Raw genomic sequence first — 15,364 nt, 5'->3', positions numbered from 1 at the left:
TCCTTCGTTCTTAACGGATCTTGAGGAGAAGAAAGGAGAACCCTAGGTTGAGAAAATCTGAGTTTGGGTGCTTTGGAGAAGAAAGAGAAATGAAATGAAATAAAAGAAAATCAGATTTTCTTTTATAACAAAGCTGAGGGCATACTTATAATTTTCCCCTTATTTCTAGTTTCGATCGTAACTTAACTATTCGGACTCGAAAAATGACAAACGAGTATACCATTTCGAATAATTTTTCGTTGCGGTCCTAATGGTGTGGTCGAATCTTCCTGATTCTCCCTCTAACAAAATTTTTTCTATTTTGGGTCCCACTCAACACGAAATTTGAGGATTTGTTAACTTTTTCACCCGATCTTGAATTCAAACTTGCTTACAGGCTAAACTATATATTTCGATCATTTTGAAACTAATGGCGAAGTCGGTTTTCAACAAAAATGAATATAGCATAATCCGGATACTTGACTCTAAGTTTTTTTTTTGAAAATTCTTCGAATAAATACTATCGGATCTCCTTGAGATATGAGTTAAAAACACGGGGTGTTACATCACGAGCCTAATTTTAACATTTTTCTAAGGTTATTTTATCTATAAAATTTTTTAGATGCCACTCAGATCATACTTGCTTTGTTCGTCGATGACTAGATGGTCGTTGCACCATTATTTTAGTTTATGTGAATGATATTATCCTGATTAAAGATGATGCACAGTGGATTGATAAGGTAAAGATGTTATTGGGTCATGCTTTTGAGGTTAAGGATTTGGGTTCCCTCAAGTATTTTTTGAGGATAGAAGTAACTCGCTTTCGTCGTGATATTTTGTTGTCTCAACACAAATACACATTGGATCTTCTTCATAATATTGGTATGTTTTATTGTCGTCTTGCTTCCTCTATTATAAATTAAAATTATCGTCTTCATGTAGAATCTGATGATCTACTATCTGATCATTCTTCTTATCAGAGACTCGTAGGTTATTTGATCTATCTGACTAATACTAAATCGGATTTGACTTTCGTTGTTAGTGTGGTCAGTTAGTTTATGTATGCTCCGCACATTTCTCATCTTGATGTTGTTTATTGTATTCTTCACTATTTGAACTCACGTACTGGTCTTGAACTTTTCTACTTGTCTATTGCTCAACCTCATTTATCCTACTTCACTGATGTTGATTATCTTACTTATAAGAGATCTACCTCTGATTTTCTGTACTTTCCATGATAGTAACCCGATCTCGTGAAAAAGTAAGAAATTGAGTGTGGTTTCTCAATTTTTTGCTGAAGGTGAGTATCATGTCATGACCCTTGGCACATGTGAACTTATTTGGCTTCGACCTTTGTTGATGGAGTTAGGATTCCCTATCTCTAGTTCTTCCACTTTATTTTGTGACAACAATTATGTTATTATGCTTGCTTCTAACTCAATTCTTCATAAATAAATAAAAAACTAAGCATATTAGAGATTGATGTTCATTTTCTCAGGGAGAAAGTTCAATATGGTGTTCTTTAGACAGTCTTTGTATCTTCTTTAGATTAGTTTACCGACATGCTTATGAAGTTTGTTAGTTCTTTTATCACTAACTCTCATCTTGTCAAGTTAGACTTATTTGATATATTTGTTCTAGTTTGACAAGGAGTATTGGAAATAATGTAGTTTATTATTAATTTTCTATTATTTATGTTTATTTCTATGTAAGGGCATTTATATACATTCACACATTAGTTGATATAAATATCTTCCAAACTCTCATTATGAGACTTGACAATTACTTTTCTACAATTCTTCTAAACTAATCAATGGATGTAAAATTCTTCAACAATGGAGCCGAGATAAGTTCATTAGTAATGAAATCCAAAAGAAATAGTCGTATACAATTTAATTTCAAAACTTCGAAGATTATCTTTAGGTACAAAACCCATTACATTTCCCATTTAGTATTTATATTTTTTAAGTAGGGTGCGTTTTGTGAACATGTGGGGACGACAAGTAAGTCTAAAACAAATCATTTGCATCTAAAAAATATTAATTATGCAACGTCTACATCCCATGTGGGTTGCAACAACAAGAGAAATGTTAAGAACAATTGTTATAAAATTCGTTGAATATTATAATATAAAATAATTAAAAATTTTAAGTATCATCGTTCGAGTTTGGGGTGTCAATAAGTACCCATTTAATCGAAATCAAAACCGAAAATCTCAGTTTCAAATCCTTATTTTTAATATTCTATTAGAATTGAGTATAAAAGGAACCGAATCAAATAGGAACCAATACCGATATGTTTACTTTATGGGTGTGCAAAACTAATAAAACACAATGGTAGGACTCACTTGTGGGAGATAAACGTCCCACCATCTACACTTAACCCCCATTCTCACCATTTTATTGTTTTCTTCATTATCCTTCAACTTTATTGTCTTTACTCTTATCCTCTTCGTACTCATTTCCCTTTTTCAATAATACCCCTCTAATTTTATTATCTCTTCTTTTTAGCTCTTCAACATCAAAGATTCTTAAATAATACTCTTCTCATTTTATTATTTTTCCTCTTTTACCCCTTTAACCCCCAAAGAGGACACCTGTGCTTACCACACAGGCGAATTCTAGTATTATATATGATTGAAGGTTTTCAAACCTTTTAAAGTTAATTGATATTGCATAAATTTTTCATCTTTTCATATAACTTATTTATTATAATTAAATTTTTTATCTTTCTATGTTTATTAATAGTGAAAAAAAGATGGATTTTAGTTTTTGAAAAAAAAAGTTAATTTATATATGTGTTAGAACATTTGTAATCTTGCTATTCAGATTTTAATAGATGATGTATTGTATTCTTGAAAGGATATTTTTTGCAATTATAACTTGTAATATATATTTATAATAAAAAAACACTTGCATATAAACAAAATAGAATATAATTATTACTCAAGATTTTTTTTCCTTGTCCATTTATTAAGAATAAGAATTGATGGGTATCCGCAATTCTTGATGGTTCTGATTTTAAAAACCTTAGGAATGGAACCAAAATCAAAACCGGCCCTCTAACACCCCCAGTTCAATTGAGATTTTCAACATAGACCACTATTTAATTATTATTTTTATTTTTTGATAAGTAATATAAACCATTATTTCACATTGACATGTCCAAAGATGTCTTTATAATTTAAGGAGAATTTCCAAATAATTACAAAAGTTTTTTGTATTCCGAAATGCTATTAATATTGACAAAGTTATCACGTAATGTTGAATATTTGATAATATAAAGTGGTAGTTGTGTCAACACATGTAACACTTTCGGTATTTTTGAAAACTTCGATAATTATTTGAAAATTTACCCTATAATTTATTTGATATTTTGTAAATTCAGAGTTAATGATAATTCGACTCTCAATAGGTTTCATTTTTTCAGTGATTTATATTTTTATTAAAAATAAGATTCTGTGAGTTGTGACTAAGCATCTACTTAATATCTCCCATAATATCCTGGGAAAGGGCTGTGTGGGTCCGACCAATGCCCAGTGGACTATCTGTTGGATACGGCCCAATGGGCTCTATTGTCTGGGTACAAGCCCAAATGATAATATTAATAGTTTGACTCGTCCGAGACGATACGAAATACCGGGTTTTAAAACGAAGCGCGAACCGCGACAGCCTCATTCTCTCTCTCTCTCTCTTACATTTTCTTTGGTTATTGCAGAGCTTCTCTCGCTTGGCTTCCAACATTTTCTAGGGTTTTCTCTGTACTTCGCCATCCAATCTTTCTTGAGTTTCGAACAAGGTGCGTTCTAAAGCTGTTCTGTTCATCGCTTCTTGAATTTCGAACGATGGTTGACAAAATCTGAGAATTTTATTTTCTGGTCTTGGGTTGTTAATTTTCCGAAATTTCTTAGCTTAGGGTTTCGAGGATTCGTTTCGAGAGGTTTTAATTTTTACTAACAAAATTTTAGGGATTTTTTGGTAACCGAATCTGAATTGGTAATTTCTGGTTCTCCATTGGGATCTTTAATTTCTGGATTATCTTTTGATCTTGAAGTGGCATTCTTTCTCTTTTCATGGAGTCTGGTCTGCTTTTGGCATATTTGCTACTATATTTCAAGCAATTTCTGTAGCTCTTAAGTTCGAAACATATAATTTCGAACCAAGTTTGTCGTATTACACATAGTGACAAAATTCTCCAAAAATTATCTAAATAAGGGACTACACGATTAAATCGGTAGATCAAAGAATTAATAGACGATTGATCGATTAATTGCAGATTATGGTAACATTTTTACCCTTCACCCTCTAAATTTTATTTGCTTCAACATTCAAATGTCAAGAACAAGATAGGTTTTGGGGAGGTTGAAGATGATGGGTTTTGATAAGAAACCCCAAAACACCAGTGCTATGTTCCCTGAAAATTTCCTGTTTAGTTTTTTAAAGAAACTTTCTTGAATTTATCCAAATTGACCAGCCACCAAATAATTACTGAATCCGAACTTTGTTATTGTGGTATTACCACTGACATATTTTACCAGCTCTTCTTCCATGGTGGGTCAGCTTTAAAAGATTTTTCCTTTTTTATTTTCATTGATGATAATGGGTCTAGATTGTGTACAACAATTAGGCTTGGCTTGTTTGAGGAAACTTGTTTTTATTGTATTTATCTGGTTTTAAGTTTTCTTATGGATTTTTTTTCCATTTGGTTTTTTGTTTCTGCTTGATCAGAGAGATCATGGTAAAAGTGAAAAAAAGGGTGAAAACTCCTACTTCCCACTCAAAACCCAAAAAGAACGATGCCACTAACAATGCTGAAATGGAAACAGATGCGTCTGAGCTGGTAAAGGGTGAAAATGTTTCCGTGGGCGAAGAAAAGAGGGAAGATAATACAAAGGAAGAAAAGAAAAACAAAGAAAAAGTAGAAAATACTCCAGATAAGAAGGGCAATAAGTCAAGAAAGCGTAAGAGAAGGAAGGAAATATCAGGAGTTGCTCTTGCGGTGGCTACTAAGGACTCTGATAAGCCCGAAGCCTCAAACAGAATGAAAAAGATTCCAAAGAAGGTTGATAGTATGGGGATGATATTTATGTGCAGTTCAAAGACCAAGAAAGATTGCTACAGTTATAAGGTATTTGGATTGCCTGCAAGCAAGAAGGAAACAGTTGCGAAAATTTATAAAGGGATGAGGCTGTTTTTGTTTGACATTGATCTGAAGCTGATGTATGGGATCTATAAAGCTGCAGGACCTGGGGGTCACAATATTGAACCCAAGGCTTTCAAGTCAGCGTTCCCCTCTCAGGTTATGGTCAATCCCTTTGATTTTCTTTCTTCCTTTGTTTTTGGTAAAATAGAACACACAATTCAATGTAATTCTGTAAGCAAATGAAAATTCATGCAAATATCCACAAGAAGTATCTTTAGGATTACTATGATCTTCTCCTGTGTAAGAAAACTGATCACAAATGAAAGAAATAAGATATGAAAACAAAAGTCCAGTAGTGTCAATAGTTAAGTCAAGACTTGGTGTAGAGTACACAAACAGTACTGTTTTCCGCATTTCAAGCTTTTACCTAAATAAAATCAATACTGTGTTAGATAGGTTGTCATTAACGTCTCAATCTATCTTGTCCATGTGAAAGGCCAACTTAGCTAAGTTGGTAAGTCGTGTGGAGTGTTGTTTCCACGTCCTAGTTCAAATCCCCTTGAACCCAACTTCACTTGCTAACCAATCAACCCTTCACCTATAAAAAAATCTATCTTTTCCATGTAGTAGTAGTATAATAATCATTATTCGATGGAAAATTATTTGATATTCCCTACAAACTATTTTGCCGTACCCATGTGTCAAAACACATCAACACACTATACCAACATAAATTTTAATAGATTAAATATGATGGTTTCAAGTTTCAACTATTATATGTGTATTGTTGTATATAATTTTAATGCAATCAGTGAGTAGTTGAAAGATTATCATGTTATAACAGGGTAATTTACTTTCAGCTTATATTTGGCCATTAAGCCACTATGATAGTTAGGCCTTTTCTCGATATCCTGCATTTTATATTGAAAATTAAGGACTTTTGAACTTGACAAAAGATATGTTATATACTGAACATTAACTAAAGACACCACATTTTGGACACTGATATTTGTAGACACCCCATTTTGCACCCGCCTATTCGACAATTTGTCACTTGGTTACTATGGATTCCTAATGATGAGAAAAAGAACTAAGAAACAATGTATGAAAGCTCGTAGTAAGTGGTTAGACATTAGAGGTTCCAATGCAGCAAAGCCTTTTTTGTAAGCTTTGGAATTGGTCAAGCACTTCAACAACATGCTACAAGTATTTCCATAGTTTCCCTGGATGGTATATAGAAATCATACACATGGGTATTGAAAGCGCCTTAACACTTTTTTGGGAGTTTGAAGGGAGTTGCCACCTAGTTTGAGGTCTAGGAATCAAAAAGTAGACTCCAAGTTGGACTTGAGCCAGTCCATGATGAAGAATTCCCCCACCACTTTGAGCCGAGAAGAATTTGTCTAAATATGAGGAAAACAAGCTCAATTTTTATGGCCTCACATTTGAGAATTGAGATGATATTGTGACAATTGATTTTGAGGAAGTTAACATAGCTTAAGAATGTCAAACCTTGAGGCTAGTTAGTGAGCGTAATAGAAAATACATAACGACCTAAGGTTAATGCAAACCCATTTGAAGAAAACCAGAACCTAATATTGTTGACGATATACAGCATTTAACTGTAAAGTCCTTGACAGTCTATTCATGCATACTTAAGAAGTGCTAACAATAATTCTAATTCAATCGCCAAATGTGTGAATAGGTCATACTTGTACACAAAGCGGCTTTCATAAGCATCATACTCATTTTCTTTAAGCGAATTTCATTAGGTTGAAAGGACATTATGGTGTTGTTTATGTGTTTTCCAAAGATGGGTTTAGGGTTTGACAAGGATGGATCTCTTAAAGTGCTTTATTTGAAAAAGAACAAATTATAATCAGAAATTTACAAGAGAATAAGAAGGAAGAAGGAGAATAGAGAAAAAGATGAAACAGAAAACCAAAAATGGAGAGGAGAGAAATGGGGGTTCGTTGAGAAGAGGAGAGAAAAGAATTAGACTCACTCTGTCACCCACAAACCCTATTTTTAGTAAAAAATGGTCTTGGAACAAAACTGCCCTTATACACGCAAGATATGATAAGGTGCAAGTGGGTGCACCATAATACAATGCAACATACTAAAAAAGAGAATAAACTAATATCTATAACAGAATCTAGAGACTGTTGCTTGGATATATATATATATATATTTTGATAAGCATAAAATTTATAAATCAACGAAGAAAGTACAAGAAAACAAGGTGGTCGAGAAGACCAACCAAGAAAGTGATGCAAGACGATGAGGGGGGATAAGAAAAATGGAATTTGGTTTAGGAAAAATAGGGGATTTAGGGAAATCTGATTGGGAATTGGGTAGGGATAGGGTAATTTAATTATGATTTTGAGCAAGTATGACCACAATCCCAATGAAAATGGTTAAAGGTTTATAGGGTATGAATTGAGATTTATAGGTCTCAAGAATCAAGAAAATCAAGAACAAGAAACTAAAAGAAAATCAAGAAAAATAAAAGAATAAAAAATTTTAAAAAAAAATTAGAAGAAAATAATATTATATTGGCTTTACTCCAAAATGACCTCACAACACACCATTAATGCGAATATCAAAGTTTCAATCTCAATTTTATTCATCATTTTAGAAAATTACGGCAAGAAGCAAGTATTTATAATGTTCTCTAAACCATAAATCTAATCTCAATTATCCAACTAAAATAAGGAGATTCAATAGTAGTAAATAAACTTAAAATGACTTAAATAAACAAAAGCAGAAATACCATCTATGTCCTAATCCCGTAACTTCATTTCCTTTGAATTTTCAAACTATGAAAACTCATTAAAAAATCAATATAAAGGTACCAAATTGCCCCCTAACACCTATACTAATATCACAAGCTAATAAAACATCAAAATAAACTAAAAAAACATAAAATTAAAGCTCTAAAATAGAAAACTAAATAAAAATTAAAATCTATTCTTCAATATTTGATGTCCCCATCAATTCTCCTTGGCTGGGAAGATTTCGTTATTAGCGAAATAAAATTGTAGTAATTCTCATCATCAGTTGTGTTCCATTAGACAGACAAGCACCTAACTAGTATACATCGTCTCCCAATGAAAGACAAAATCTTCAAAACAGACACTTAAAATCCAGTCAAAGCTTACACCAAAAGAATAAGAGGCCTAAAATTTTAAGCACAGTGTCCTAGGTTGTTGAAACTGCACTCCTTGAAAATTCTCTGATTCCTTTCTAACCATAAACCCCGACAAATAGAAAACGGAAGTAGCCTCCACAGGTGGGTTGTTAAAAGGGCTGAATTAGGCATAGATGTAGATCTATTTTTTTTTTTTTTCTAAAACAGGGATTATTGTGATGGATGTTTTGGTCATAGAAACTGGTTTAGAATGAAATTTAGGTACTTGAGAAGTTAATGTGATTTTATATTGCTGCTGGAGAAAAAAGGTTTTTCTTACCTGTGTCTCACTTCAGAAATCAGTGCATGCAGTGGTAGAAAAGAGAGAAGATAGTAACTCACTTTATTTATTTGATACCTTGGGTATCCTGGCCTCTTAGAGTCCCGACTAATCCCACGGGGTACGCATATCACCCCTTCCACACATGCCAGGTGTACTGGATAAATCCCAGGTGGTGGCCACCAAAGGGGGAAGGTGGGGGGAAATCGATCTTAATAATCAGTGCGTGCAGTGGGGCCCACCCATTATATAAATAAACAGCTGCTTCATGACACGTGGGACCCAGCCATGGGTTTTAACATGAAGGGTGAATCAGTGGTAGCAGCCTTTTTGGTGAGCTTGAGTAAAGTGTTCTACATTTTGTTATAATTCTAGTTGGGAATCTTGAAAACTTGTGGATTGGAAGGCATTTTTATTGTGCATCAGTTCAGCCTGTGAGTTTGTACTGCAGTTAACTATCCATTATCTGCATCATTTTTAACTGGAGGAAATCAGGTTAGCAGTTTCCAGAGATAAAATGTAATCTACAAACTTGTTTTAGGGTTTAATTCGTGTTTTCTCCCATCAATCACATGTTTTAATCAACCAGATTCATACTCCAAGATTAGCAATCACTGGGATATCATCGCTGGACTCTGTCTACTCTTTTGCGACCACCAATCTTGAATAACAGTGAATAATAGAGAAAAAACAGAGAAAAAGATTTTTGGGGTTTTGTTTTTTATGTTGAAGAGAGATTGGAAAGGGTGGAAGAGTAATTTGAAACTTCATAGAGCTCTTTGCCACCTGGAAGACAAATTTATTAATTCAACCATACCTGCTTGACCACTACATTGTTTTATCTCCATTATTGAACTTGTGATTGCACAATGCCTATGGTGATTGCACCAAATAATGCTTCAATTCAAATTTGTGTAGAAATCCACATAAGTCCATTGATTGACGGTGCTATATGTTTGGTTTGAAAGATTTTTTGCACATCTTGTTGCTTTACCGAGATTCTTCTCCAACAAATCAAATAATGGTTGTGGAATGCACCAACAGATGCCCACAAAATTCAGAGAAATACATATAAAATTAGAAGAATGCCAGAAGAATAATACAACACAAAAATTGTTGATAAGCTTCTTTCTTAGGCTTTAAAGAGAGCCAATCCATTACTTTCAGTGTCTTAAAACATTCTTTATGAATCGTGGTATCTCATCCCTCTCTCAAAGGTTTGATCCTTCCTTTGCCCTTTTCCCTTTCCCCTTTTATCTTTTTTCCAGCCCTTCCTTTCGGAGAATTGCCCCTTTATTTATAGTTTCCTTCAGAGCCTTTTCCACCCTTTTTTACCTCCTAGAGTTATTTCAGGTCCATTTTTTATTGTCATCTTAATCCTAATCAAATTATTTCTGTCATTATTAATTTGTTCATAACTTATCTTGGATTAATGGTCTTGGAAGCCACGGATCAAAGTTTTCGTTTTGGAATGTTTTGAACAAAACATTCTGGTTTGGACAAGACTCGAATGGACTGTTGACCCCGATACTTGATTGTTTCAAACATATTTCTGATTGTCTCAGAATATTTCGGCCGATACCATCTTGTTTTTTCTCTTGACTGAAACATTTCTTCAAGACAAGATTTTGAACCTTATTGGAAGTTTGGTTGGCTGACCTATTAGAGGTTACTGCTCCATCAAGTGCTAAAGTGATTTGATGTATGTATCTTGAGGTGACACCATGGCATGAGGGTTAATTTCTTATCCACGCACATACCAACCAACGTCCTAATACACATCTACTCTTGGGAAACAAAATTTGGTCTCTCTCCTAGGTATACACACATCTCAATATTCCATGAACAATCAAGATTAAGAGCACACTTTTTATCCTCACACTTGTCATAACAAGCATATTTTATTGTTGCACACCTAGTAGCAGAAATCTTTAAACCCAGCATGGTGCTGTCATTCATGCTTCCTCCGATAAAATAGTCCAATTTCTATTTTTTGACAATACTCCTACACCCCTACATAGAGTTGTTTCCTGGTGCTTTTGATAACTAAGGTTGTATATAAAGAAAAACATGCTTGCCTCAAGCAAGCCTAGGATTGTGTCTAAATTACCATGTTTACTATAACATTTCTCTCTATCTCGTTGACATTATTCCTATTTTTTTTATGTGCATTTTTTTAACCTATGCTCAATTAGTTGATCTATGGTATGGCGCAAAGAGTTGCAAGACAAGTTAATAGGTTTCAGTGACTTTTTTGGTGTTTAATTTGTGTTTCCTAGTTTCATCCAAAGAGTGTCTCATACATAATTTGTTTGACCTTATTAATTACCTTCTGGGACCTCAATGAGAATTGATTAAAACACATTTTTTTAAACTTGTGAATGATGCTTCGCTTCAAGGTGAGTTTTAAAGTAACTACTAGGTAGGGGGATTATTAGTGATGATAAGTTGAGAGTTGTCTTTGGCAGGTCCGTTTCACTATTTTGGAAGATTGCTTGCCCTTGGCAGAGGAGAAGTTCAAACCAGTAATAAAAGACAACTACTATGGGAAGAACAAGTTCCATTGCCAGCTGAAATCTGAGCAGGTCAATTCTTGTTTCCTTATGTACATGTTGTACCTTGTTCATCATCCTCGTGTCCTCATTGCAAAATTTTGAGTCTGCCAAATGGTTCTTGTTCCTCCAATCAATTCTGTCAAAAGCCATGTTTTATGTTATTGCTAGTGTTACATTTGCTCACACCTCAAGCCACGTTCTTTGTCTTGGTTTATCGCCTACTTGAGTTATACATTTTCACGAATTTGTTTATTGCTAATTGTCTTTTTTGGACATTCATCCATCTCTCAACATCCTTGTATCCTCTATTAACATTTTTTTTTTATTTGATTTGATTGGGATGCATCGGTCATGTATCTCAAGAAGCATACCTCCACTTTAACTATCCAGCTCTACTTCTATAGACAACATCCTTCTTAGTCTCTCCGACCTTATGTATAATAGAATCAATTATTGGAAATGGTCGTTTTGATGTAGTTCCTAACCATATATTGAAGTTGCACTCTACATACTCTATCTTGTTTCTAGTTCTAAAGCTCTTGGACCCCAAAAGCTGTCCTGTTCTAATTTTTTGATCGACTCTCTCTCAAGTCTCATCAACTTACATTACATTGCAAATAGCATACACGAAGAAACATGCTCTTGAATATGCGCAGTTTCTTTATCTATTACTAGAGTGAACAATGATTGTACTCAAAGCTAATTCCTGATATAAACCATTTGTGAATGGGAATTGATTGTCTCCTTATCTTTTGTTCTCATACTCGTCAGAACCTTTATACATGTCAATATATCTATTTGGAGTTTTCATTCACATCAGATTCCAAATCAAACTCTACAGAAGTCCATAAAAACCACATGGAGATTCTTCCTCTTTTTTCTGAGCTTCCCCATCGTTTGTCTACGTAGGAAGATTGCTTCTACGGTTGATCTACTTGGAACATGTTGTACCTTGTTCTAGCGGCTAAGTTCCTTATAGTTTGCATAAGGAAGTGACTAGCTCTCAAATCTGTTTCAACGAATGCTGTGGTTTGTCCATGCGATGAATCTTTGACGAACATATTGTTTCATCGCTCTATTATTCGACAGGTGAAGAACTTATGCAACCTTTTCCGGGCTACTACCACCAAGAGCAGCAAGTCAAAGCAAGTTGATCGAAGTAGCAGAAGAGAGCGCCACACATTCATAGATCGGGGTAGAGATAGGCGCCGAGGCTTGGATGAAGTGAGAGATCGGGATAGAAATAGATGGAGACACTTGGATGAAGAGAGAGATCGGGATAGAGAGAGGCGACGACAGTTGGACGAAGTGAGAGATCGGGATAGAGATAGGTGGCGACACGTGGACGAAGTGAGAGATCGGGATAGAGATGGATGGCTAGGCTTGGCTGGAGTTAGCCACCCTCAATTTGGTGGGGATCACGTATTTTCAGCTGGTCTTGGCATGCATCATAGAGAGGCATTTGTCCCTCCTGTTTTGCCACCACCACTACCTGCACCACTGCCTCCTCCGTCCTATGTCTATGAGAGGCCATTGGAATATTATAGGGTGGGGGACCCACAACTTGAGCGTCATGAGCGTGGGCACTTGGGGCTGTTACGTCATGAAGAGATCTCATTCCCTGATCCTTACGTGCAAAGGGAGCTTGCTCCCTTCCGTGAACCCTTGTATCCTGTCGGTCCAACCCCAGTTTATCACCCACCTCCTCCTCCCATGTATCGATATTAGAATTCTCTAATATCAGATATGGAGAAGCTTCGAACTTCTAATGTCTGTGAGCACTTGAAAAGTCTAAACCTTTTGCCCCTTTCTTCCATTCTAGAGCATGAACTTTCTGGGCTGGCACGAAAGGATTGAATTGTGCCGTAATCTGACCTGTTCCATAACCTTTGCTGAGTTTTCTTTGTATTTTCATTGTTGTAGCCTGATTAGATAAAAAAGCGAGCAATCGTTGGCAAATATTTGTATTAGGCTTCATAAGTCTTTCCATTGTGTTTCGGTTACTGTTGTTGTTTTTCTGCATCAGATATTGCATTGAGCAGAATTTTACATACAAGTTGCAGATCTAGGGTTTGTTTGGATGGGTTAGATAGCATAGAACCCAAGGATGGGGAAAACTATTATGAAAAAAAAGCTGTCAGGTGCTTGCATTTTCTGGGGGGTGTAGCTGTGAATGAAGCATTAAATATATTGCAACTTGTTCTAATACTTTCTTAAAGCATCCATTTCACAGCCCTTTAGGGTCCAGAGACCCTAAAACCCTGTGGTGTTGTGGTGATACTCAATTCTTCTCTTACAGCTTTCTTAGACTTATCACCTTTTCCTCTTAAAGAATTTTATTAGATTTATGGGGAGTCGTAGGATTTTTAGATTAGATCTTGGACTGAAAAAGTGTTAAACTAGTGTTTATGGAGAAATAAATTAGGATTTCTGAGGGTGACAGGGTTTCTGCTCCTAAGTTTCATGTGGGTGACAGTTTCTAAAATTTTCCAAATATATATATTGAAAATTTGTGCTCTCAGGTCATCCCTGTAAGTTAAGGTTGGTGGGTGATGCACTTGTCGTCATAGTCTAAAAGTCGGAGGACGGGCTTAAATCAGCAAGTGAAAACTTCGGAAAAAATGTTAAAAACGAGAAGAAAAAAACAATGAAAATAGAAGATAAAAAATATATTAAAAGTTATGAAAAAAGATTTATCTAATGAAAATTCATAAAATATCATCAAATCCCATATTTCTACATTTATAAATTACCAAATTCTATCATGTATCAAATCCCACATTTAAAAAAAAAGAGAAATTTTGTCCCTGGAAAAAAAAAACTTGAAAATTTTGGAAAAACAGGGAAAAAGTAACGTTCTTTTATGGTTTCAATCATTAGGGATGGATGCAAGTTGTGTTTTAAATGCGACTTTTTTAAAAAATTGCTGATTTTTGTGATTGTGCTTGTTGTCACGCATGGAGATGAAGTTTTAACTGCGACTAGAAGTAGCAAGTTGGTTAAAATCTGATAGTGTTGTTACCACAGAATAGGTTCAAAACCCATCCTCACTTGCATGGCTAAAAATAGAAGAATGTTTTATATTCGACTTTGAGTCAATCATGCGATTGACTTTGCTGATTGCCATTGTATAATGCAATCATGGGAACCAGAACCAGAATCAGACCGACCCAAACTTCCATTTAAAAATTCTTGATTTTTCTATTCCAAATAAGCTTTTTTTTTTTTTTTTTTTTTTTAATAAAGTGAGCAAGCAGAGTAGTTGATTAATAGTTAGTAGGTGAAGATGGGTTTTGAACCCAAGTTGTGGTTTTCAACTCTCATAGACTTTAACCAATTAAGCAAGCTAGTAACTTGTCTTCTCAGCATCAGTCATCTTCAACTTCTGGGGTAATTTTTTTTTACTCTCTTCTTCTACCTTAGAATTCTATTTGCTTCACCTTTTATTTTATTTTTTCCACATTTTCTTCAACCTTTAAGAAGATAGTTCTTTTTGAAGTAGAAGATGGAAGTTTGGATAGAAAAACCAAAGTTGTTTTACAAGAGATTGAGATAAGGCAGAAAATGATTAGATTGAAATGATAGTGTCCAGTAAACTAACAGTAACGGTCACAACCTGTGAAGCTGTTATATTATGACTGTCAGTTGTAAACCATGATTCCCACTGACAAGTAAAATACATGTTGTATGTTGTGGGGATTCTTGTGTCATCATAATTGCTTTAGATGCAGAAAATACTGATTGAATTTATGTATCAATTCTGTGCTACCCCACTTGCCAAGATCCTTGGAAAAACCATTTTATGTTTAATTAATCATCAAGTTTCTTTTTGAATAAAATTAGGGCTTTATATATAGATAGTGGGTTGGGTATTTGGGGGGTCAAGGTCTTGTCTCTCATCATGCATGGTGTGTGCTTGCAATTATTTCAAATAGTGGTTAAAAGGACTTTTTCTTTCTTTGCATCTGAGGCCTAAGCATTTATGCCCCTCTTTGTATAGTTATTGTCTGTTTGGAATTTTCAAAGTGGGAACTTTCCAATTTCACCCATTGGATCACTAACACACACAAGTTGCAACCACTATCACGAAATTCGATGAATTTTTCCCAAAATTTCTCCAAATAAGCCCCCCCAATGAGAGTTTTTTACTTTAGGGACGTTGAAGTTGAAGCTTTTAGAAGCCTGAAAACATAATTCCCAAAAAATATGCGAATTTTT

At 34.7% G+C, this 15,364-nt stretch overlaps 1 protein-coding gene across 1 annotated transcript; it reads left to right on the top strand.

The window, feature by feature from the left end:
- Positions 1-3,620: 3,620 nt before the first annotated feature.
- On the top strand, positions 3,621-14,985 carry LOC147384597 (uncharacterized). Its single transcript, XM_086425263.1, has 4 exons — positions 3,621-3,777; positions 4,707-5,277; positions 11,060-11,176; positions 12,236-14,985. The coding sequence occupies exons 2-4, from the start codon at positions 4,714-4,716 to the stop codon at positions 12,872-12,874; spliced, it is 1,320 nt and encodes a 439-aa protein (XP_086281389.1). The 5' UTR covers positions 3,621-3,777; positions 4,707-4,713; the 3' UTR covers positions 12,875-14,985.
- Positions 14,986-15,364: the final 379 nt, after the last annotated feature.

Source organism: Akebia trifoliata, chromosome 15 (genome assembly GCF_017979445.1).
Source record: "Akebia trifoliata isolate Shusen 1 chromosome 15, ASM1797944v1, whole genome shotgun sequence".
Lineage (NCBI taxonomy): Eukaryota > Viridiplantae > Streptophyta > Magnoliopsida > Ranunculales > Lardizabalaceae > Akebia > Akebia trifoliata.
Note: the sequence above shows the minus strand (reverse complement) of the source record. Positions and strands in the feature narration are given on the sequence as shown.

Bases quoted from the DNA above. Each gene is read 5' to 3' on its own strand.
- LOC147384597 (XM_086425263.1), top strand. From the start codon at position 4,714: ATGGTAAAAGTGAAAAAAAGGGTGAAAACTCCTACTTCCCACTCAAAA. The intron at 5,278-11,059 runs GTTATGGTCAAT...TGTCTTTGGCAG, and splicing joins AGTCAGCGTTCCCCTCTCAG to GTCCGTTTCACTATTTTGGA. The intron at 11,177-12,235 runs GTCAATTCTTGT...ATTATTCGACAG, and splicing joins GCCAGCTGAAATCTGAGCAG to GTGAAGAACTTATGCAACCT.